This window comes from Rhinatrema bivittatum, chromosome 11, assembly GCF_901001135.1.
Source record: "Rhinatrema bivittatum chromosome 11, aRhiBiv1.1, whole genome shotgun sequence".
NCBI lineage: Eukaryota > Metazoa > Chordata > Amphibia > Gymnophiona > Rhinatrematidae > Rhinatrema > Rhinatrema bivittatum.
The window spans coordinates 69,300,910-69,326,020 of NC_042625.1; the positions used below are offsets into that span (position 1 = coordinate 69,300,910).

At 44.5% G+C, this 25,111-nt stretch overlaps 1 protein-coding gene across 8 annotated transcripts in view; it reads left to right on the forward strand.

Moving 5' to 3' along the window:
* BHMG1 (basic helix-loop-helix and HMG-box containing 1) overlaps window positions 1–25,111 on the forward strand; it is a 307,327-nt gene that overhangs the window by 25,137 nt on the left and 257,079 nt on the right. For all 8 annotated transcript variants that reach the window (XR_003851906.1, XR_003851907.1, XR_003851912.1 and 5 more), the window contains exon 3: window positions 22,351–22,450. Coding sequence is in view for 1 of the 8 variants with exons in the window: in XM_029571046.1 (XP_029426906.1) it covers window positions 22,351–22,450 (100 nt within the window). In the remaining 7 variants the exon portion in view is untranslated. The remainder of the gene's footprint in view (window positions 1–22,350; window positions 22,451–25,111) is intronic.

Consider the following 25,111-nt stretch of genomic DNA (forward strand, 5'->3'; position numbering starts at 1 on the left):
TGCTATGCCCTCCTCCCAGAGACTGATTACGTCCTACCACTCTACTCCAACCTCGGAAAAAGAGGGCAAAATTCCCACTGCGATTAACCTCGAGGGAGCGAGGGAATCATCTGGGGAGGTGACCTTAAGCCCGCTGTACCTTCAACCTCCTCAGGTCCCGAGATTATCTGGCTCCTCTCCCTCGCCCAGGGCGCCGAAGGATGACGTCGGTCGTGCGTCTCCGGATGGTGGGGGCTTGAGAGAGGTCCTGCCTGATCAAAGCACCGAGCTGCCGCAGGCAGAGGACTTGAACAGCATCTGAGCTGGAGCTTGTTTCCTGACTTCAACGCCGGATGGTGAATCTGGAGTGCTGGCTGGAGCGGTGAGAATGCCTGGGATAGCAACGGAGGAAGGGGTCTCAGCCCATTTGGAAGATTTGGGTGAGTCCTTCCATATTCCACCTAGACCTGAGGTTGTAACGCTTGAAGCGTTATGGGACTTAATGGTCGGTTTAGGCCAGTGCCACAAGAACAAGGGTCTGAATTGAAGCATTTGAAGAACAAAATTAAAGTACTGGAGGAAAAAGTGGAGAAGCAGTCCTCTGAATCAAAAGAACAGATTGGAAAAGTGGAATCTTTAATGTCTAAAAACTCTGACTGTGTAACAAAACTTATAAAGGATGTTAATAATACTAGCAGGAGGTTAGAACAACTAGAAAACTATAACAGGATAATAAACTTACGCTTGTTAAATTTCCCTAAAGTTTTAGGTCAAGATTTTCTTATAACTTTGAAAAAGTATATGGTAGAAATTTTAAAGTTTGAGGAACAAAAAACCCCTGTAGTGAATAAGTTGATTTTCATGCCTATAACATCTAATGTGAGAAATAACCAAAACCAGCCAGAGGCTTTAGAGAATTTAACTCAGTTCTTAGAGAGTTCAGTAGAAGAAGTTTTACGAACGAGGAACTCTGTTAGTAACTTTTTTTAATGAGGCTGACTTGAGCCAAATAATGCAGAGATATTTTAAAAATATCTCAGCTAGTTTCTTCTCTCAGCAAGTCAGAATTTATCCTGACTTTACCCATGCTACACAGGAGAGACGTCGTGAATTTCTAGTGTTAAAGCCTCAAGTAATATCTCTTGGCTATAATTTCTTATTGAGATATCCATGCAAATGTTTGGTAAGAGTGCATGATGAATCCTTCATTTTTTTCATACCAGAGCAATTAAAGTCTTTTATAAACGGCAGGAACATAACTACCCAATCCTTAGTTACAATCTAGTCTCTGAAAGTACATAGTTATTATAAGGTTGGATACGTAAGCCTGTTTCTTTATATTAATTTTCATTGTTAACTCCCAAAGTTTCATCCCCCCTCTGTTTCTTTATTACCTTTATTGTGGGGGGCATGGGTATATGATTAATTTAAGTTTGTATGTTTAGTTTTCTGGAGTATTTCCTTAATGGATATTATTGATGACTAACTATTGTTGAATTAATGTGTTAAAGACATATGCCCATGTATCTCTGATTTTTCTGAAAGTAAGAATGATTACTTAAATGTAGATGAAAATGAATAAAAATAAAAAAAATAAATAAATTTCTGGGGCCTTGCCCCACCAGATTTGGTTTAAAAAAAAAAAAGATTAATAATTTTTGATTGCCTTTTAACTTTTTTCAGAGTAGCCAGACAATGGCAGGCAAGGCAGGGCATTGCCCTATAGCCAATACCTGGAGACTTTCACGGCCCTAGCCTGGTGAGAAGAGGGGGAGGATTTACCGGTGGGCCGGTCACTCTCCCCCTCCCTCAGAGAGGTGCTATTCCTCTGAGTTTTTCCCCCAGCGCCATCCTCCTGTGGGCTGAGTTCTTAAAAGAAAAAAAAAAAAAAGAAACAAAAGAAAAGGAAATACAGTGTTTTTTCTGTATAAATTCTTTATATAATTCAACTATTTTCCTACCTCAGCCGCGCCTGCCGACACTCTCCCGGGCCTCCGGAGGGGGTGGACCTTCCACCCGGCTGCCAATCATGCCTAGGGGGACGGCTTGTAGCTCCTGTAGAGAGCCGGGGCTCCGGCTCTCCCATGAAGGCCTCTGCTCCCGGTGTCTCCTCAGGGCGAGGGGCCTTCGCAGCGGCAGGATTTGGCACGGGGGGCAGACAATACACGGCGCAGGAATTCGCGTGGCGCGCACTATGCCAAAGGGCAGAGGCCTGCCCCGCTCCCGATTCATGTGGGAGCGGTGGCCATTTTGTCAGCCTCGGAGGGGGACGCTGACGATTCTGAGGAGGGAGAGGATCTCCCTCCTCCACTGTCCCCGCCGCATAGACTGCGCAAATTACCGGCTGGCACAGCTCCTCCTCAGTTTCCTCCCCTGGGGGGGGGGGCCCTTAAACAGACGGCATCCTTTTTCCTCGAAATTCATATTATTGATGCATAAGGCATATATGGAGGCAGAGACTGAGTGGGATACCCAGTCTCCCAGCCCAATTAAGATCCCTAAGGTCTCTAGGGGGTCAGGAAAGGGTGGATTCCTGCTTCCCTCCTTCTTTCCCGGGGAATAGTTTGCCTGATCCGGATGACCTGGTGGATCCAGGCTTACAGGACACTTCAGCTCACGATATGGGTGACAAAGGGGGACAATGCCACCCAGGTAGAAAGGGATGACCCCCAAGTCCTCCGGCTGTTCAGGCGAGAGGAACTGGATCCCTTGATTTTACACGTGCTCCAGGAGCTTGAACTTCCTCTGTCCCAAGATTCTTCGGATTTGTCTACGGTAGACCTGTTTTCCTGTTTGCCAGAGACCCTTCTGAACTACCTACACACATTGTACCAGTCAGGGTTGGCGACAGCTTCAGTGTGGGTTCATATCAGCACCATAACGGCTTATCACCCGCACAATGGCCTTTCAGTCTTGAACCACCCATTGGTCTCTCGGTTCATGAAGGGGCTGTTGGGTCTCAGACCTCCAGTGACAAGCCACTGGTTCCCTGGGATCTGAACCTGGTATTTGAACAGCTCATGTTTCCAATTTTCGAACCAAAGGACAGTTGTCGCATGAAATATTTGACCTGGAAGGTGGTTTTCCTGGTCACCTTAACTTCCGCTAGGCGAGTCAGTGAATTGCAAGCTTTGGTTCACTACCTTCCATATCTACAGTGCTATCATAACAAGATGACCCTCTGGACTCATCCTTCCTTCCTTCCCAAGGGAGTTTAAGCATTCCACTTGTACCAGACTATTACGTTGCCAATGTTTTTCCCGAAATGGCACAGCAACAATAGAGAAAGATACTGCATAAGCTAGACTGCAAAAGAGCTTGGCTTACTACAACTGTTGTGCTGGTGGTGGCCCTTGGCCAGAGGTGGTGTAGGCGCACCCCATAGGGCAGGGATCAGGAACCTTTTTGGCTGAGAGAGCCATAAACGCCACATATTTTAAAATGTAATTCCATGAGAGCCATACAATATGTTTAAAACTAAATACAAGTAAATGTGTGCATTTTATGTAAGATCACACTTTTAAAGTACAATAAGTCTCTGAAAATATTACACCAGGCCTTAAGACACCAATACATCTCCTATTAGGAAAACGGACCAAGTCAGGCTGCTATAGAGTCCTACACAGAAACTACACGCCAGCAGAAAACCTCACCTGAATCACGTGCTGACCTTCACCTAACATAGAATAAAGAGACCAAAACGCATAACTAGAAGCATGCAGAAAAAACTGAATTGGAAACTGCAACAAGCCAGAGTCTCTGTATGCAGTGTAACAAAGGAAAAAAGAAACATCACCCATCCTTATAAAACAAATCAAGAAATATAAAATCATCAGCAGTAAAACTGTACTAGCAAAAAGAACATATTTCGAAACAGCTGATGAGTGGAATATCCAATTAAAAACTCTCATAAAAAATTTCCAGATACCAACAAAATATTTCAAAATAGCAGACACAAAGACCCAGTAATGAAAAATAAGGATACAAAAAATGTTTTGCTCTGCATACCTGGGAACGTTTGATATCCAGGTGTCCTGAGATTGTTCTGAATTAGCAGGAGGAGGGGTGGTTTGCTTGGAACTTTCTCCTCTCTCAGTCACATACCAGTGCTCTCTCTCACACTGGCTCTCAATTACACACACACACCTATACACACATTTATTTTTATTTATTTATTTTAGTTTTTTCTATACCGGCATTCGTGAGGGTATCACATCATGCCGGTTTACAATAAACAGTGGGGTGATAAACGGAAACAGTGAACGAAATAAATAAATAATAGGTGCTAAAAAATAACATAGTTACAGTTACAATAAAACAGGGAGGCGTAAAACTAGGAGCAAGAAGAAATTGATAGGAACTTTAACATAGAATGTTAACCTGAAGTATGACGGGGTACAATATAAAGCATTTTGTGATTTACAATGACTTGTTCATTTGAGGTAATTGCGGTTTTGAACATAAGGGTGGAGAATAGAAAGGTAAAGATTTTTACATAAGGGTAGAGATCAGAAGTAATGATTTTCTGGGTATTGGTAGTGCTTGAAAGTTGGTTGTAGGTGAGTAATGAGTTTAATCAGAGTCTGGGAAGGCTTGTTTGAAAAGCCACGTTTTGAGTCTTTTCCTGAATGTTGGGAGGCAAGGTTCCTGCCTTAGCTCCGTTGGGATAGAGTTCCAAAGAGGAGGTCCTGCTGTGGAGAATGCTCTGTCTCTGAACGTTATGTGATGGGTGGTTTTGGAATGAGGTACCTGAAGAGAATCTTTATAGTGCTCTCTTATGGGTCTGGAGGATGTGTGTTTTTTGAAAGGGATTTGAAGGTTGAGCGGAGCGATTTGTTGGATGGCTTTGAATATTGTGGTGATGGACTTATATAGTATTCTATAATGAATCGGCAGCCAGTGTAGGTCTTTGAGGATTGGGGAGATGTGATCTCTTCTCCGAGTATTTGTCAGAATTCTGGCTGCCGTATTTTGAACCATCTGAAGAGGTGTAGTATGAGATGAAGGGATACCTAATAATAAGGAGTTACAATAGTCTAACTTGGAGAAGATTATTGCTTGTACGATGGTCCTGTAGTCATGGTTGTGGAACAGTGGTTTTATTCTTTTTAGGACATGCAGTTTATGAAAGCAGTCCTTGGTGGTTTGGTTTATAAAAGCTTTTAGGTTTAGCCTATTGTCGATGATCGCTCCCAGATCTCTCACTTGGGCTGTTTGTAAGTTTACTGAAGGATTTGTGGGGGTGAGGCTGTTCTCAGTGGATAAGAGAAGGAGTTCAGTTTTTGCGGAGTTTAGGATTAAATTCAGACTGGAGAGGAGGGAGTTGATTTCTTGGAGGCATGATTCCCATAGATCTAGGGTTTTTTTTGATGGATTCTTTGATGGGTATCACAATCTGGACATCATCGGCGTATAGGTAGTATTTTAGGTTCAAGTTGGTTAAAAGCTGGCAGAGAGGGAGGAGGTAGATGTTAAAGAGAGTGGGTGAGAGGGATGATCCTTGAGGGACTCCTAGAGATGAAGGGTAGCGTTTGGATTCTTTATTGTGTATTTTGACCTTGAAGCCTCTATTTTTCAAGAATGTGTTGAACCATGCCAGTGCGGTGCCTGTTATGCCGATGTTCAGTAGTTGGTTTAGGAGCATAGTATGGTTAACAGTGTCAAAGGCGGCTGAGAGGTCCAAGAGGACCAATAGATAGGCCTGGCCTTTGTCAAGGCCCGGAATGAGATAATCTGTTAAGGATATAAGAAGAGATTCTGTGCTTAAAGATTTCCTGAAGCCATATTGTGAGGGGAAGAGAATTTTATGATCTTCAAGGTAGTCTGATAGTTGAGTGTTAACCAATTTTTCCATGACCTTGGCAATGAAGGGGAGGTTGGAGATCGGGCGAAAGTTGGAGGGGTCATCTGGATCTAAATTTGGTTTTTTCAGGAGTGGTTTGATGGAAGCCATTTTAAGGTCATCTGGGTAGATTCCTTGGGATAAGGAGCAGTTGATGATGTCTGCCAGGGCTTTGGAGATGGTGTCTGGAATAAGGAGTAGTTTGGAGGGGATATGGTCTGAAGGGTGAGACGAGGGTTTCATTTTTTTCAGTACTTTTAAGATCTCTGAGGTTGTGATAGGTTCGAATGAGTTGAGCGAGATGTTTTTGTTAGGGTGTAGATAGGTACTGTAAGGGGAAGAGGTATTGGGCGTCATCTTTGTTAGAAGGTTGGTGATTTTGTTGTTGAAGAAGATAGCGAGCTCCTCTGCTTTTTTTTGGGCTTTGTTAAACGGTATGTCCAGTACTTGGATATGAGTTAAGTTGGAGACGTAGGCGAACAGGGCTTTAGCGTCAAAATCATGTGTTGGATCTTATGAGCATAAAAGTCTCTTTTGGTTTTTGACAAGGAGCTTTTGTAGTGGTGGAGGGCAAGTTTGTAGGCAGAGAGGGTGGACACTGAAGGAGTTTTGCGCCATTTGCTTTCCTTCCGTCTGAGGGAGAGTTTTAGATTTTGAAGTTCTTCATTGAACCAAGGTTGTCTTTTAGGCTGGTTGTGTTTGAGTTTTTTAGTTATCAAAGGACAGAGTTTATTGGCTGCCGTTTCTGTTATATTATACCAAGAATGAAGGGCTGAATTTGGAGTGGATATGTCTATGAGGGGGAGTTCTAAGACTAGGTGATTGTGGAGGTCATCGGAGGCGCATGTTTTCCTGTAGGAGAATTGTTGTTGTGGGGCGAGGATGCTGTTTCGTTGTACCAGTGTGATGGTGGTCTAGATTAGGGTGTGGTCTGACCAGGGTACTGGTTCGCAGACCGATTGAGTTGAGTTAGAGATGCCTGAGTTAATGAAGATGAGGTCTAAGGTATGACCTGCTCTGTGGGTGGGTTTATTGATAATCTGTTTGAAACCCAAGGCTGACATGGCGGTAAGGAGTGTTTCACCATTGGTAGACAAAGAGGGGTCGTTGACATGTAGATTGAAATCACCAAGTATTATTGCTGGGGAGTCCAGATTTAGGTAGGAGGCTGTTAGTTCCAGAAGGGGTGAGGCGTCTGAGTCGAGGAAGCCTGGGGGTGCATAGACAAGAAGGATTTAAAGATAGTCTGATTTGAAGAGGCCTATTTCCAGTTTAGTAGGTGAGTTGACTGTGTATTGAGTGAAATTCAGATCTTTTTTGGCAGCAAGAAGAATACCCCCTCCTCTTTTTTTCTGTCGGGGAATGGAGAAGAAGTCGTAGGTGTGCGTTGGTAATTGGTTAATTAGTGCAGTGTCTGTAGGTTTGAGCCAAGTTTCAGTTATGGCGCAGAAGTCTGGGTTTGCATCCAGCAGAAGGTCGTTGAGTATAATGGTTTTCTTAGTGAGGGATTGGGCGTTAAAAAGAAAAAGCGAGAATAGGGTAAGGCCTAGTAATTGTGTAAAGGGGGAGGCCATGATGGGAATGAGGGCTTTGTAGGTGTGTGGGCGGGTGGTCATGAGAGGATTATTGGTAAAGATGGGCCTCCTATGATGTAGAGTTGGAATAGGGAGACCACGAAGCATGGTGACTCGTGGTGACCAGAGATCTGTTTGTTGAGGAGCAGTGTTTGATTTCTGCTGTGAGGGTGGGGAGGGTACTTGATACGGTCAAATAGGAGTTAATGCCTGTTCAGTAACGAATTTGAGGCTGTAGGAGGATTAATTCCAAGAAGTTTATGAGACTGAAGAATGGAGAGTGAATGAAAGGTGAAGTTTGGTTGTGGCTTGATTGTAGATTGGGAGATTTAAAGGGCTCTCACATGCTCTCAGTCACTCACATATGCTCTCAGTCACTCACATATACACATGCTTTTTCTCTTTCACTTATACAGGCTCTTAATTACACATTTACACACATGCTGTCTATCTTTTCACGCTTACACACACACTCAGGCTTTCAATCATATAAATTCATGCTGTCTTTTTCTCTCACACACAGACTCTCATTCACATGCTTATAAACATGTCCTCTCTTTCTCTCATTTACACACAGGCTCTCAATCACATACTCACATGCTCCCTCACCTAAATCAGCTCTCAATCACACACAGACACACATGGTCTCTCTCTCTCATTTAAACACAGGCTCTCAATCACATACTCACATGCTCCATCACCTAAACCAGCTCTCAATCACACACAGACACACATGCTCTCTCTTACTTATACACACAGGCTCTTAATCATACATACACATGATTTCTCTCACACACAAAGGATCTCAATCATACACACATACTCTTTCACACAAACAGGTTTTCAATCACAAACTTACACATACAGGTTCCCAATCGTAAACTTACATTCATGCTCTCTCTCTCTCTCACAGGCAGGCTCTCAATCACAGACATACTCTTTCACATATACAGGCTCTCAATCATTCACATGCATGCAATCTCTCACTCACACACACAGGATCTCAAACACACATGCTTGCTCGCTCATTCACTCTCTCTCCCCCCCACCCCGGGAACTCGCGGGAGCAGCAGCCTCCTCCCAACGCTAACATAGAAACATAGAAATGACGGCAGAAGAAGACCAAACGGCCCATCCAGTCTGCCCAGCAAGCCTCACACATTTTTTCTCTCATACTTATCTGTTTCTCTTAGCTCTTGGTTCTATTTCCCTTCCACCCCCACCATTAATGTAGAGAGCAGTGATGGAGCTGCATCCAAGTGAAATGTCTAGCTTGATTAGTTAGGGGTAGTAGGGGTAGTAACCGCCGCAATAAGCAAGCTACACCCATGCTTATTTGTTTTACCCAAACTATGTTATTCAGCCCTTATTGGTTGTTTTTCTTTTCCCCTGCCGTTGAAGCAGAGAGCTATGCTGGAAATGCGTGATGTATCAGTCTTTCTCCCATGCCGTTGAAGCAGAGAGCCATGCTGGATATGCATCGAAAGTGAAGTATCAGGCACATTTGGTTTGGGGTAGTAACCGCCGTAACAAGCCAGCTACTCCCCGCTTTGTGAGTGCGAACCCTTTTTTCTTCTCCCCTGCCATTGAAGTAGAGAGCTCTGCTGGATGTGTGAAGTATCAGTTTTTCTTCAGCCCTGCCGTTGAAGCAGAGAACTATGCTGGATATGCATTGAAAGTGAAGTATCAGGCTTATTTGGTTTGGGGTAGTAACCGCCGTAACAAGCCAGCTACTCCCCTCTTTGTGAGTGCAAATCCTTTTTTCCATATTTCCTCTTGCTGTTGAAGCTTAGAGTGATGTTGGAGTCACAGTAACCATGTATATGTTTATTGAATAAGGGTATTGTTTCCAGGCAGTAGCCATCATTCTGGCGAGTCCCCCACTCTTCATTGGCGGCCTCTTGAATTTATGGATCCACAGTGTTTATCCCACGCCCCTTTGAAGTCCTTCATTTTCAACCCTCGCGAAGGAGGAGTCCCATCGGCCGCGGTTGAAGCTCTTCTTTATTTTCCTCCGAGCCGCACAGTCTTCTTTTCGTTGGACCGACGCTGACCACACTAGCGTGGTCTCTTCTTCCTGTGCACGCACCCGATGCTCACCACTTCCTCTTCCGGGCCGCGGGGGGTGGGAAGAAGAGAGCATGCCTGTGCCGCCGACTCCAGCTATTCTGCCACGTTCCGCCCGGGTTGACAGCATTTTAAGCCCGGGCGGAGGAGGACCGGGGAGCAGCTAGGTCAGTGGGGGACTGGAAAGTGTGGCGACACACTGATTTAGATTTGCCTGCGAGCCAGATGCAGCCATCAAAAGAGCCATATCTGGCTCGCGAGCCATGGGTTCCCGACCCCTGCCATAGGGCAAGCCCTACGGGTCCCCACTGTCGGGATGTGGAGCTGATTAGGAGACGGAGGCCAACTGGAGCTTCACCAATGTCAGCCCTCGTTCCCCGCAGGTTGAGCCCATGAGTGCTGGGGCCTCCTTGTGACGACACAAGGGTTGCCGACACAAGGAGGCCCGTCTTAGGCGGGCCTCCTTGTGACGACACAAGGGTTGCCGAGGACCAGCAGAGGTATCAGGAGACTGGTGTAGGTCCGGACGAGGCAGGGATCCAGAGACCCGGGCGCCGACAGGGCAAAGACCGGGGGCGCCCAGATAGAAGAAGTCCGAAGCCTCAGAGGCCAAGTCCAGGGAGATACCGAAGGCGTGGTCGAAGACAGGCTGGAGTCAGGGCAGGCGGATGAGCAAGGCAAGGTACAGAGTCCAACGGAACAAGGGTCAAAGCCAGAGAGTCAGTCCAGCGAAACAAGGAAGGGACCAAGGTACGAGTCAGGATCAGGAGCCAGGAATGATGGGCAACGAGCACATGAACAAACAGGGAGACCTGTTGCCAAGGCAAGGAACTAGTGGCAAGGTCCTGCCTTATATACCAGGGCCTGATGATGTCATCATCCGGGCCCGCAGGCTAGTTTCCCGCCGCGACCCCTTTAAAGGAACGGGAGGCGCGCCTAAGCCAGGGCCTGCAGAAGTCCGGTCGACGGCGTCGCCACGCGGGGAGATCTGCCAGGAGCTGAGGAGGTCCGAGGAGGTACCAGGTGCTTGGGGGCATAGGCGGCTGCCCACAGCTGCGAGCGAGGATGGTCTGGGTCCGGGAGCAGTGCTGCAAGGGTGAGTATGCCTGGACGCGGGCCTCCCACATATGGGACGCACAACACAAACGTAGAATGCTTGCTGAAAACAGAACTTCGCAGCTCTTTGTTTCTTTCAATCCTAATGCTTCTGGTCTTCCAATAGCAAAAAGAACCCTTTCAAATTGGATATTGCAATGTATTCAGTTCTGCTATTCTAAGCGCTCGTCACAACTCCCTGACATGGTCAAGGTGCATCAGGTCTGAGCAGTGGCTACCTCGATTGCACACCATCTGTTTCGCTCAAAGCAGGATGCAGAGGCCCCGACACTTCCGATGCATCCACTGACACACCTGGTGCCATGCGGTGCATCGGGTGATCCACCGACACATCCTATTGAAAAACATGGCAAGGCAAAGAAAAAGACCCACGATGTCGAACACAGGGCATCAGTTCCCAAAAGCACAGAGCCCCTCAGAGTCCGGAGTGGGTAGCCTCCTCACCACTATCAATACTACTGTCAGACCTTGACTATTCAGGTGATTCAGAAGGGGCACCCAGCATCACTTCCTGCACTCTTCTTCTTCTGTGTTCTCCACACATGGTGACATCGCTCAGGGAAGAAATCTTCCACCTCCAGACACATTTCTCAGTCGCCTTACCAGACCCTCTCCCCCTCTGAAAAGGAGAAGGACAACTAGGCCTTCTAAAGAATTCAAAAGGGTGGCCTCGCAAACATCGTCCCAGATCACTTGGCTTCTCCATACCTTCTTTGATTCGGTGGTCCATGCCCAGCAGCCTAGGTCCCCCTCCAGTATTTCTGTGGTAGAGTCGGATCGCTCGACACCTCCTCCTGCGCACTCGGCACCAAATATCGTTCTTAAAGGCTTGAGTCCTCATGGAAGCCCATATACCGAGAAACTGGAGGCCCCTTCTCCGCCATTCCCCTGCTGCTCCACGGGGATACCTTCTGACCCTCCTGGTAGTTTGCCAGATCCAACATCTCTGTCTGAAGACCTCACTTACTCTAGATTTATAGAGAAACTGAGCTCCGTATTAAACCTTGAAACCAAAAAGGTTCCTGACCATGGTCCGACGAGCACGACCTTCTTAAAATATTCGACATTCCAGCGGAGCCTACAGTACTTCCATCTCACTCAGTGCTCGACACTATCATGGCCACGGCCTGGGAGACTCCTTTCTCCACGCCCACCACGTCTAGGAAAACGGAACTGAAATTTTGAATGTGAAAATCTCAGCACTTTGCCGCACTATAGCTTCCGCATGCCTCCATCATTGTGGAATCTGCTGTGAAAAAGGTCAGAAAGATACGGTTGTACTCAAATACTTCACCAGGCAAAGACAATGGTTACCAAGATGACTTCAGGTGAAAGGTATTCCAGGGATCAATGCTAAATGCTAAGGTGCAGCAGCACAAGTTTTATATTACTCAGTATCTCTGAGTGCCTCAATGACTAAAGTCTGAGGAAGACCAGCCATCATCACCAGCAAGCGTTTGGTGATTGATTTAGAAGAAACCTTACATCGCCTCTTATGCACTGTCTATGAAGCCTTTGATATATCGGCCCGGATATCTGCAGCCACTATTGCAGCATGATGCATAACATGGTTGAGGGCAAGTGCAATCTGTGAAAATGTACATGACAAACTTGTCAATCTCCCCTGCAAGGGAGCTAACTTATTCGGTGATAAGCTTCGCGAGACGGTGTCTCAACTTAAAGAACATAGTGTGGCAGTATCCTCTCTTACCTCCTTCCAAGATCAGCCTACCTCAAGACACTATTATCTCTCTTACAGAAGGCCTTTCTATCCCTGGTGCTCTTACAAAACGTACCTGCCATACCGTCCTCCATCCTACATCACCCAGAGGTCGCAACCGTCCAAGACACAACCTCAACAGGGCAGACCCCGCACGCAGCGCACGCCCAAACCACCCCTAGCTGCTGCTCCCAAGATCCAGCTGTCTTTTTGATCCATCTGCAACCAGAGCAGTAGGTGGCCGACTTACTTCTTTTGTATCAGCATGGGAACAGATTACCTCAGACCGTTTGGGTCCTCAGCATCATCCAGAATGTCTACTGCCTAAATTTCAAAATGCTTCCCCCTTACCGCGTTTGACTTTTTCTTCCCAAGTGATCTCCTCCTTTTGCGGGAGATCGAGATCCTCCTGCACCAAAGGGTGATATGTGAGGGTTCCTGGGATTTTATTCTCAGTACTTCCTCATACCCAAGAAAACCAGAAGGTTGAACAGGTTCCTCATCAAAGAAAAATTTGAGATGACCTCTCTCAAGAACATCTTACCCTATCTACAACCAGTGGACTGCATGTGCTCACTGGAACTCAAAGATGCTTATGCCCACAAACTCATGCACCCCTCTTCATGGCACTATCTATGCTTCCAAGCTCACAAACAGCACTTTCAATATCTTCCCTTTGGCCTCTCATCAGCGCCCAGAGTTTTCACCAAATGTCTCGAGGTAGCTGTGGCCAACCTTTGCAAGGAGAGCATAAAACTCTTCCCATAGCTAGACTATGGCTCCTAGTAGCCCCAAGTCAGGACTTGATTTACACCCAGCAAATACAAGTCCTATCTTGCTTAGAGAACCTAGGCTTCTTGGTCAGCTACAAGAGATCTCACCTTGAACCTTCTCAAACAATATAGTTTATAGGGGCGCTCATCAACACACAACTTTGCAAAGCCTTCCTCTCGGAAGACAGAATCAACATGTTTCAAACCCTAGCCAGGTCAGTGAGGGATCTACAGCAACCCACTGCACATCAAGTATTGATGCTCTTGGGTCACATGGCAGCAGCCACTTATGTGATATCTCATGCTTGTCTACACATGCAATGCCTCCAATGGAGCTTGAAATCCCAGTGGTCCCAATGTTTTCATCAGATGTCCCAAAAAATAATCTTAACCCATTCCATGATCAAAGGTACCGATTGGTGGCTGTGCCCAAAAGTCTACACTCGGGTGCACCTTTTCAGCATCCACCCCCATCAGATCATACTGACTACAGATGCCTCCACAACGGGATGGGGAGCCCATGTTTTGCATCTAAAGACTCAAGGTCTATGGTCGACGGAAGAGCGAAACTGCCAAATCAATCTATTAGAACTCTGTGCCATCCGCTACACCGTCTACACCTTCTCACGGATTCTTTAACACAAATCAGTCATAATTTGACAAACAAGTGGCCATGTACTACCTAAACAAGGATGGAGGGTCAGGTTCCAGGACTCTATGCAAAGAATCCATACTACTACTAGAGTGGGCACTAGCACACTCAATTCATCTTCAAGCAACTTATCTTCCTGGTGTGAGGAACTCCAAAGTGGACAGACTCAGCCGCCTCTTCCACCTCCACATATTGGAACTCATCAACGAGGTGATGGCCTACATCTTCCGATGTTGGATCACACCTCTAGTAGACCTCTTTGCCACAGAATGCAACGCAAAGGTGCAACAGTTCTGCTCCCTATGACAAAGCAATCACAGAATAGCCCAAGATGCCTTCCTTCTACAGTGGCTGAACGGCCTTTTCTACACGTTCCTTCCAATCCCACTGATAGGACGGGTACTACAAAAATGCATCTCGGGCAATTCGGACCTCATCTTCATTCCCTCGGCGTGGCCCTGGCAGACATGGTACGCCTAACTAGTCCATCTCTCTATGCAGCCGCCCATTCTGCTTAAAAAAACAAACCAGGCCTCTTATCACAAGAACAGGGGACGTTACTACATCCCATGCAGGACTCCCTCCACCTGACAGCATGGAGATTGAAAGGAAAGCACTGAGTCACCTCACCATCACTCAGGATATCCAAGATATCCTGATCGCAGTGAGGAAGCCTTCTACGAGGAGACATTTTGCTGACAAGTGGTCATGATACCAACGATGCTGCAAAACAGAATCCTTGGATCCTTTCAGTTCCTCACTGGAACAACTACTTAAATACCTTCGCCTACTTTTTAGTTCTGGTCTTGTGATATCCTCCAGCAGAGTGCAGCTCAGTGCCGTAGCAGCATACCATTCCTCCGGTGAAGATGGCTCCATCTCTACTCATCCTTTGAGGGGTGCCTTACGCCTCAGACCCCCTGTGATGCCATCTGCCATCCTGTGGGACTTCAGTGTTTTCCTAGAGACTCTGATGTTTCCACTCTTCGAACCACAAGGAAAGATGAAATTAAAATTTTTAACTTGGAAAGTGCTATTTCTCATTGCAGTCACATCAACCCGACGATTCTGAGAACTGCAAGTACTAGTGCATTCTCTGAAATGCTCCCTGTTCCACATGCAGGTCACCAGAGGCAGGCAGAGTTCCGGAGTCTCAATGCGTGCAAGGAAGAGGGATTCAGTTTTGTTAGGAACTGGGGAACCTTTTGGGGAAGGGGAAGTCTCTTCCGAAGGGATGGGCTCCACCTTAACCAGGGTGGAACCAGACTGCTGGCGCTAACCTTCAAAAAGGAGATAGAGCAGCTTTTAAACTAGAACATAGGGGAAAGCCGACAGTTGCTCAGCAGCGTATGGTTCGGAGAGAGGTATCTTCAAAGGATACTAATGATGCATTAGAACTAGGGCATCCCGACAGTGAGGTTCCAATAATAAGAAAAGTAGTCCAAGTGCCTGTAACTAAAAACTCACCTGAGCTAAAAAATTCTAACTTATCCCTATCAATTAAAAAGCAGAATGAAAATACAAACAAAAAACAAACTTTGAAATGTTTGTATGCTAATGCCAGAAGTCTAAGAAGTAAGATGGGAGAATTAGAATGTATAGCAGTGAATGATGCCATAGACTTAATTGGCATCTCAGACTCATGGTGGAAGGAGGACAACCAATGGGGTACAAATTATATCACAATGACAGAGGAGCACCCGGGAGGCGGTGTGGCGCTTTATGTCCGGGATGGCATAGAATCCAACAGGATAAACATCCTGCATGAGACTAAATGCACAATTGAATCTTTATGGGTAGAAATCCCTTGTGTGTCGGGGAAGACTATAGTGATAGGAGTATACTACCGTCCACCTGGTCAAGATGGTGAGGACTGACAGTGAATGCTAAGAGAAATTAGGGAAGCTAACCAAATTGGTAGTGCGGTAATAATGGGGAGACTTCAATTACCCTAATGTATCATCGAGAGACACTAGAGCAGCGGTCGGGGAACCTTTTTGGCTGAGAGAGCCATGAACGTCACATATTTTAAAATGTAATTCCGTGAGAGCCATACTAACTACAACCCCCCCACCCTCCTGACCCCCCCCCCCCAGACCTGCCAAAAGTCCCTGGTGGTCCAGCGGGGGTCTGGGAGCAATCTCCTGGACTTGGGCTGTCGGCTGCCAGTAGTCAAAATGGCGCCAATGACCCTTTGCCCTCACTATGTCACTGGGGTCGACCAATGGCGGCGGTAGCCCCTGTGACATAGTAAGGGCAAAGGGCCGTCGATGCCATTTTGATTACTGGCAGCCGACGGCCCTTTGCCCTTACTATGTCACAGGGGCTACCGCCGCCATTGGTCGACCCCAGTGACATAGTGAGGGCAAAGGGCTGTCCGCGCCATTTTGACTACTGGCAGCCGACAGCCCAAGTCCAGGAGATCGCTCCCGGACCGCTCCTGGACCCCTGCTGGACCACCAGGAACTTTTGGCAGGTCTTGGGGGGGGTCAGGAGGGTTGTAGTAAATTTAATTTTGGAGGTCTTGGGGGGGGGCGTCAGGAGGGTGGGGGGGGGGGTTTGTTAGATTTTTACTTTTTTATTAAAGATTTGTCTGCGAGCCAGATGCAGCCATCAAAAGAGCCACATCTGGCTCGCGAGCCATAGGTTCCTGACCCCTGTGCTAGAGAGATACAGTTCCTGGATGGAATAAATGATAACTTTATGGAGCAATTGGTTCAGGAACCGACGAGAGAGGAAGCAATTTTAGATCTAATTCTCAGTGGAGCACAGGATTTGGTGAGAGAGGTAACAGTGGTGGCTTGGCAATAGTGATCTTAATATGATTAACTTTGAATTAATGACTGGAAGGGGGGACAGTAAGCAAATCCACGGCTCTCGTGCTAAACTTTCAAAAGGGAAACTTTGATAAAATGAGAAAAAAACTGAAAGGAGCAGCTACAAAAGTAAAAAGTGTGCAAGAGGCGTGGTTATTGTTAAAAAATATCATCCTAGAAGCACAGTCCAGATGTATTCCACACATTAAGAAAGGTGGAAAGAAGGCAAAACGATTACCGGCATGGTTAAAAGGGGAGGTGAAAGAAGCTATTTTAGCTAAAAGATTTTCATTCAAAAATTAGAAGAAGGATCCAACAGAAGAAAATAGGATAATGCATAAACGTTGGCAAGTTAAATGTAAGACATTGATAAGGACAGGCTAAGAGAGAATTTGAAAAAGAAGTTGGCCTCAGAGGCAAATACTCACAGTAAAACTTTTTTTAAATATATCCAAAGCAGAAGCCTGTGAGGGAGTCAGTTGGACCATTAGATGATCGAGGGGTTTAAAGGGGCACTTAGAGAAGATAAGGCCATCGTGGAAAGATTAAATGATTTCTTTGCTTCGGTGTTTACTGAAGAGGATGTTGGGGAGGTACCCGTACTGGAGAAGGTTTTCATGGGTAATGATTCAGATGGACTGAACCAAATCACGGTGAACCTAGAAGATGTGGTAGGCCTGATTGACAAACTGAAGGAACTAAACAATGAAATTTCAGACTTATTAGTAACAATTTGTAACTTATCATTAAAATCATCCATTGTACCTGAACACTGGAGGATAGCTAATGTAACCCCAATATTTAAAAAGGGCTCCAGGGGAGATCCGGGAAACTACAGACCTGTTAGCCTGACTTCAGTGCCAAGAACAATAGTGGAAAGTGTTCTAAACATCAAAATCACAGAACATATAGAAGGATATGGTTTAATGGAACAAAGTCAGCATGGCTTTACCCAAGGCAAATCTTGCCTCACAAATCTGCTTCACTTTTTTGAAGGAGTTAATAAACATTTGGATAAAGGTGAACCGGTAGATGTAGTGTACTTGGATTTTCAGAAGGCATTTGACAAAGTTCCTCATGAGAGGCTTCTAGGAAAAGTAAAAAGTCATGGGATAGGTGGTGATGTCCTTTCGTGGATTACCAAACTGGGGTAAAAGACAGGAAACAGATTAAGATTAAATGGACAATTTTCTCAGTGGAAGGGAGTGGGCAGTGGAGTGCCTCAGGGATCTGTATTAGGACCCTTACTTTTCAATATATTTAGAAATGATCTGGAAAGAAATACGACAAGTGAGGTAATCAAATTTGCAGATGATACAAAATTGTACAGAGTAGTTAAATCACAAGCAGATTGTGATAAATTGCAGGAAGACCTTGTGAGACTGTAAAATTGGGCATCAAAATGGCAGATGAAATTTAATGTGGATAAGTGCAAGGTGATGCATATAGGGAAAAATAACCCATGCCATAGTTACACAATGTTAGGTTCCATATTAGGTGCTACTACCCAAGAAAGAGATCTAGGCTTCATAGTGGATGACACATTGAAATCGTTGGATCAGTGTGCTGCGGCAGTCAAAAAAGCAAACAGAATGTTGGGAATTATTAGAAAGGGAATGGTGATAAAACGGAAAATGTCATGCCTCTGTATCGCTCCATGGTGAGACCACACCTTGAATACTGTGTACAATTCTGGTCGCCGCATCTAAAAAAAAAAAAAAAAGATATAATTGCGATGGAGAAGGTACAGAGAAGGGCTACCAAAATAAGGGGAATGGAATAGCTCCCCTATGAGGAAAGACTAAAGAGGTTAGGCCTTTTCAGCTTGGAGAAGAGATGGCTGAGGGGGGATATGATAGAGGTGTTTAAAATCATGACTAGAACGGGAGGATGTGAATCTGTTATTTACGCTTTTGGAAAATAGAAAGACTAGGGGGCACTCCATGAAGTTAGCATGTGGCACATTTAAAACTAATCGGAGAAAGTTCTTTTTCACTCAACGCTCAATTAAACTCGGGAATTTGTTGCCAGAGGATGTGGTTAGTGCAGTTAGTATAGCTGTGTTTTAAAAAAGGATTGGATAAGTTCTTGGAGAAGTCCATTACCTGCTATTAATTAAGTTGACTTAGAAATTAGCCACTGCTATTATTAGCAACGGTAACATGGGTACTTGCCAGGTTATTATGGCCTGGATTGGCCACTGTTGGAAACAGGATGCTGGGCTTGATGGACCCTTGGTCTGACCCAGTATGGTATGTTAAGAACATAAGAACATAAGAAATTGCCATGCTGGGTCAGACCAAGGGTCCATCAAGCCCAGCATCCTGTTTCCAACAGAGGCCAAACCAGGCCACAAGAACCTGGCAATTACCCAAACACCTAGAAGATCCCATGCTACTGATGCAATTAATAGCAGTGACTATTCCCTAAGTAAACTTGATTAATAGCAGTTAATGGACTTCTCTTCCAAGAACTTATCCAAACCTTTTTTGAACCCAGCTACACTAACTGCACTAACCACATCCTCTGGCAACAAATTCCAAGAGATTTATTGTGCGTTGAGTTGAAAAGAATTTTCTCCGATTAGTCTTAAATGTGCTACTTGCTAACTTCATGGAATGCCCCCTAGTCCTTCTATTATTCGAAAGTGTAAATAACCGAGTCACATCTACTCGTTCAAGACCTCTCATGATCTTAAAGACCTCTATGATATCCCCCCTCAGCCGTCTCTTCTCCAAGCTGAACAGCCCTAACCTCTTCAGCCTTTCCTCATAGGGGAGCTGTTCCATCCCCCTTTATCATTTTGGTTGCCCTTCTCTGTACCTTCTCCATTGCAACTATATCTTTTTTGAGATACGGCGACCAGAATTGTACACAGTATTCAAGGTGTGGTCTCACCATGGAGCGATATAGAGGCATTATGACATTTTCCGTTTTATTAACCATTCCCTTCCTAATAATTCCTAACATTTTATTTGCTTTTTTGACTGCTGCAGCACACTGAGCTGACGATTTCAATGTATTATCTACTATGACGCCTAGATCTCTTTCTTGGGTGGTAGCTCCTAATATGGAACCTAACATCGTGTAACTACAGCTAGGGTTATTTTTCCCTATATGCAACACCTTGCACTTGTCCACATTAAATTTCATCTGCCATTTGGATGCCCAATCTTCCAGTCTTGCAAGGTCCTCCTGTAATGTATCACAGTCTGCTTGTGATTTAACTACTCTGAATAATTTTGTATCATCTGCAAATTTGATAACGTCACTCATCGTATTCCTTTCCAGATCATTGATATATATATTGAAAAGCACCGGTCCAAGTACAGATCCCTGAGGCACTCCACTGTTTACCCTTTTCCACTGAGAAAATTGACCATTTAGTCCTACTCTCTGTTTCCTGTCTTTTAACCAGTTTGTAATCCACGAAAGGACATCGCCTCCTATCCCATGACTTTTTAGTTTTCGTAGAAGAAGCCTCTCATGAGGGACTTTGTCAAACGCCTTCTGAAAATCCAAATACACTACATCTACCGGTTCACCTTTATCCACATGTTTATTAACCCCTTCAAAAAAATGAAGCAGGTTTGTTAGGCAAGACTTCCCTTGGGTAAATCCATGTTGACTGTGTCCCATTAAATCATGTCTTTCTATATGCTCTACAATTTTGATCTTGAGGATAGTTTCCACTATTTTTCCCGGCACATGTTCTTATGCATTATCCTCCCTTCCTCCAGTTCTTTCATGACAAGGTCACCTTATGGACTTATCCTTCCTTTGTTGCCAAGGTGGTCTTGGCCTTCAACCTTAACCAAGCAATTACTCTACCAATTGTCTTTCTGAAACCTCATGCCTCAGAAAAGGAGTCACTGTTACATACGCTAGATTGCAAGAGGGCCTTGGCTTACTAAAAACAGAGGACCAATTCCCCTCGCAGACCATCACAACTGTTTCTTTCCTACAATCCAAACACCCCAGGACTACCGGTGTCCAAGCGCACTCTGGCCAGCTGGTTAACACAATGCATCAACTTCTGCTATCACAATTGTTTAGTCTCTCATCAAAGGCCAAAGCCCATCAACTAAGGGTGGTAGCCACTTCCATTGCCCATTTATGACAAGTTCCTCTTCAGGATATTTGCAAAGCAGCAACATGGTCATTTATTTATTTATTTTATTTATTTATTTAGCGTTTTTCTATACCGGCATTCATGATTAGAAACCACATCATGCCGGTTTACATGAAACAGGGGGTGAGAACAAGAAACGAAAAACAAGTGTAAGGAGAACAAAAGTTACATTACAACAGGGTCTTAAAACTGGGAAGAGAAAATAGAATAAGAGAGCCGAACGGTAGGGGTTAAAATATTTACATTATTTACATTATGATATGAATTTAACACACTTGCACAGTATGAATTTAACACACTTGCACAGTAGCAGCTTTAAAAATGAAACTTACGTTGTTAGAATGAATGGTCATACTACACACTTTCACCTCCTACTACTGCCTTCAACAGCATGCCAAATCAGACGCCCTAATGGGCCACAAGATCTTAAGTCATGCCACTAATCCATAGAGATGTCCACTGGAATAACAGACTTCTCTGCAAATAAAAGAAAAAAATAAATATGAAAATCAACAGGCAGATGATTACAACCACCTACATTTGATGATTCATTTCTTTCGAACTTTCCACTGCCTGTGCTGCCAAGCCTTGAGCTGGGGACTCCCAGAAAGCATGGCAAACTTGCTTACGGTAAACAGTGTTTTCAATAGATAGCAGGATGAATTAGCCATGCGTCCCTACCCTCCTCCCTGGACAGTAGACTGTTAGCCGCGCGGGAACAGCACCGCGCAGGGGTGTAGCAGCAAACTTTGCTGCTAGAAGAAGTTCCCGCTGAGAACCGCCAGGGGGCGCTCCCAGAAAGCATGGCTAATTCATCCTGCTGTCTACGTACACTGTTTACGGTAAGCAAACTTGCTTTTATCAGTAGTTTCTTCAGAACTTTTCTACTCCTAAGTAGTGGCGATGAAGTCACGCTGAGAAAACAATGTTCTCTGCCTCCATTTGCTGGTAGGGGGAAGCAACTGAACGGTGTTAGCAGGAATAATGGAAAGGAAATTAACAGGTAAGAAAACTTCTCCATAAGCACAGAAGAGGTTATCTCTTGAAAATGTAATGTTGTATGTATCTTTCCAAAATTTGATTTTTTTTTTTAGTGGTCTGTTTAATGCATTAATGTGTTAAAGCTGGATTTAGTGTTTTTCTTTCATGGTCCATTCCAGCAACATATTGATGCGGCTGTTACAGAAACATGGGATGATTTTCCACTAGTTCTGAGATGAGTTGCTCCATAACACACTTCACCTTTATTTTTTATTTAAATCTTTATTTGATGATGTAAGTAGTCTTGGGGTAATTTTCAAAGGGATTTCCACATAAAAAATCATTTTAAAATTGCACAGAGAAAAGTCACACTGTCCACAGTGTGCTTTTACCCTGGAGAAAAGGGACAGCTTAGAGGAGGGGTTGGGTGGAGCCATGGAAATGCACATGTGGTAAAGAATCCTCACTGCTCTAGTCTGCCATGGAATTCTCAAAGGGAAATTTCCCTTTGAAAATTGGCTGGCAGACCCATGAATATAAAGTACCCATAGGCCTGCAAGAACCATGACAAGATTAAAAAATTACAATCTCTGTGTATGTATAACATATCCAGCATACAATGTGTGTACAGAAATTTGTCCACCAGATCTCAAATGTTTTAAAAATTTAAATCTGTCTCTGTTTTTTTGGGTGGGCAGAAGGAGATCCTGCAGCGTGTCCTGCTTTACATCAAACACCTGCAGAGGAGCATTGATGCTGCCAAATCTGTGCTTCGGTTCCAGCATGTGGATCATGAAGGTAACATAGTAAATGAAGATAGAAAAAAATCAGTTGGCCACGCAGACTGCCCAGTCTAGATTCCTCCTTTCTGATCTGTATTAGTTTGATGATATAACTTTTTTTTTATCATCCTGTTACCCCAGTCCAGACTCTCTCACTACCAGCAGATGAAGACAGAGAACACACTTTTTTTTTTTTCCAGTATTCTCTGTCTCCAGCAGATGGCAGAACATACTTGTCTGGTGCAACAGGAATTTGACTCCTAGTTTGGCATTTGCCCAGGCTGGTGGAGAATTTATGGGTAGTTCTACCTTTGGCAGCCTTTTCTGCTTTATTGACAGTGAACTGCAGGTCAGGCTTCTGGTGCTTCCCAGTTAAGTAAGCAAGAGGGGTTTTTGGAAGAGCTTAAGAGGATGGAAACTTGTTTTTGGCTCAGGAGGAGCTTCTGTTTTGAACTTGTCTTCTCCCCCTCCCCCTTTCTCCCTCTGGCTAATTAAAGCTTTTAAAAAAAGAAAATGAAGAAAAGTGAGGAGATCAGCCACTTCTGCTGAAGCAAGCAACTGAAGGAAGTTCCTGTGGACAGGGAGGTGGGGGGGATATATTTGAACTGGTATAGGAATGGGCCCACCAGCCATCAGTCTCCTTGTCTTCAAGCATGCATTATTTTTGTGCAGCTTCTAACTACATTATAATGGAGCCAGATCAGCAGTGGAGATTTTGTGATCTGGCACATCTGCTGAAGAGTCAGCTCCTACTGTCCTGTTTGCATCAGCAGCAGTGATGCTTCAGAGAAGCCAGAAAGGCACCTGTGTCCAACAGCACAAGTTTAGCAGTGTTTGCGGTCAGGAGCGGCAACAATTGAATCTGGTGTTGGAGTTTGTTCTTATTTTCTCCTCAGCGGCAGCTATTTTGTCAGGAATGACCGTCATTTTATAAATATCCTTGGGTCATTCCTGCCTATTTCTTCTTCCGAGCTGAGGCTTTGCATCATTGATTCCAGTTCCATGTGGAGCACAAGGATATGATCAGTGCTCCATTTATTTTGTGGTCCTGCAGATGGATAGTTCCTATAGAACCATCCTTAATTTGAAAAGGGAAAATAACCACCTTCACATTTCCTATTTCAGTATGGAAACCCTCCAATCCATATTAGTGCCCGTGCAGCAGGGCAAGTTTCTCTTATCTTGGAATCTTTCTGAGGCTTACTTCCATATTCCTATCCGGAAGATCATCCTAGGTTCCTCCATATTTTTTTGTCTTTGCAACCTGAAAAATCACTTTCACTTCAAGGCACTTCCATTTTGATTTTGCCACAGCTCTAGGAACCTTTTCAAGGAAATTGTTATGGTAGTAGCTGTCTTATAAAAGGAATGGATTTTGGTTCGTACATAACTTGGCAATTGCTTAAGACGTCCAACATCCACCAGGAAGGCCTTTACAGTGTCCAACAGAGTTGTACAAGTTTAGACATGGTTTTCATGGGCAATGATTCAGATGGACTGAATCAAATCACGGTGAACCTAGAAGATGTGGTAGGCCTGATTGACAAACTGAAGAGTAGTAAATCACCTGGACCGGATGGTATACACCCCAGAGTTCTGAAGGAACTAAAAAATGAAATTTCAGACCTATTAGTAAAAATTTGTAACTTATCATTAAAATCATCCATTGTACCTGAAGACTGGAGGATAGCAAATGTAACCCCAATATTTAAAAAGGGCTCCAGGGGTGATCCGGGAAACTACAGACCGGTTAGCCTGACTTCAGTGCCAGAAAAAATAGTGGAAAGTGTTCTAAACATCAAAATCACAGAACATATAGAAAGACATGGTTTAATGGAACAAAGTCAGCATGGCTTTACCCAGGGCAAGTCTTGCCTCACAAATCTGCTTCACTTTTTTGAAGGAGTTAATAAACATGTGGATAAAGGTGAACCGGTAGATATAGTATGCTTGGATTTTCAGAAGGCGTTTGACAAAGTTCCTCATGAGGAAAAGTAAAAAGTCATGGGATAGGTGGCGATGTCCTTTCGTGGATTGCAAACTGGCTAAAAGACAGGAAACAGAAAATAGGATTAAATGGGCAATTTTCTCAGTGGAAGGGAGTGGACAGTGGAGTGCCTCAGGGATCTGTATTGGGACCCTTACTTTTCAATATATTTATAAATGATCTGGAAAGAAATACGACGAGTGAGATAATCAAATTTGCAGATGACACAAAATTGTTCAGAGTAGTTAAATCACAAGCAGATTGTGATAAATTGCAGGAAGACCTTGTGAGACTGGAAAATTGGGCATCCAAATGGCAGATGAAATTTAATGTGGATAAGTGCAAGGTGATGCATATAGGGAAAAATAACCCATGCTATAATTACACAATGTTGGGTTCCTTACTAGGTGTTACAACCCAAGAAAGAGATCTAGGTGTCATAGTGGATAACACATTGAAATCGTTGGTACAGTGTGCTGCGGCAGTCAAAAAAGCAAACAGAATGTTGGGAATTATTAGAAAGGGAATGGTGAATAAAACAGAAAATGTCATAATGCCTCTGTATCACTCCATGGTGAGACCGCACCTTGAATACTGTGTACAATTCTGGTCGCCGCATCTCAAAAAAGATATAATTGCGATGGAGAAGGTACAGAGAAGGGCTACCAAAATGATAGGGGGAATGGAACA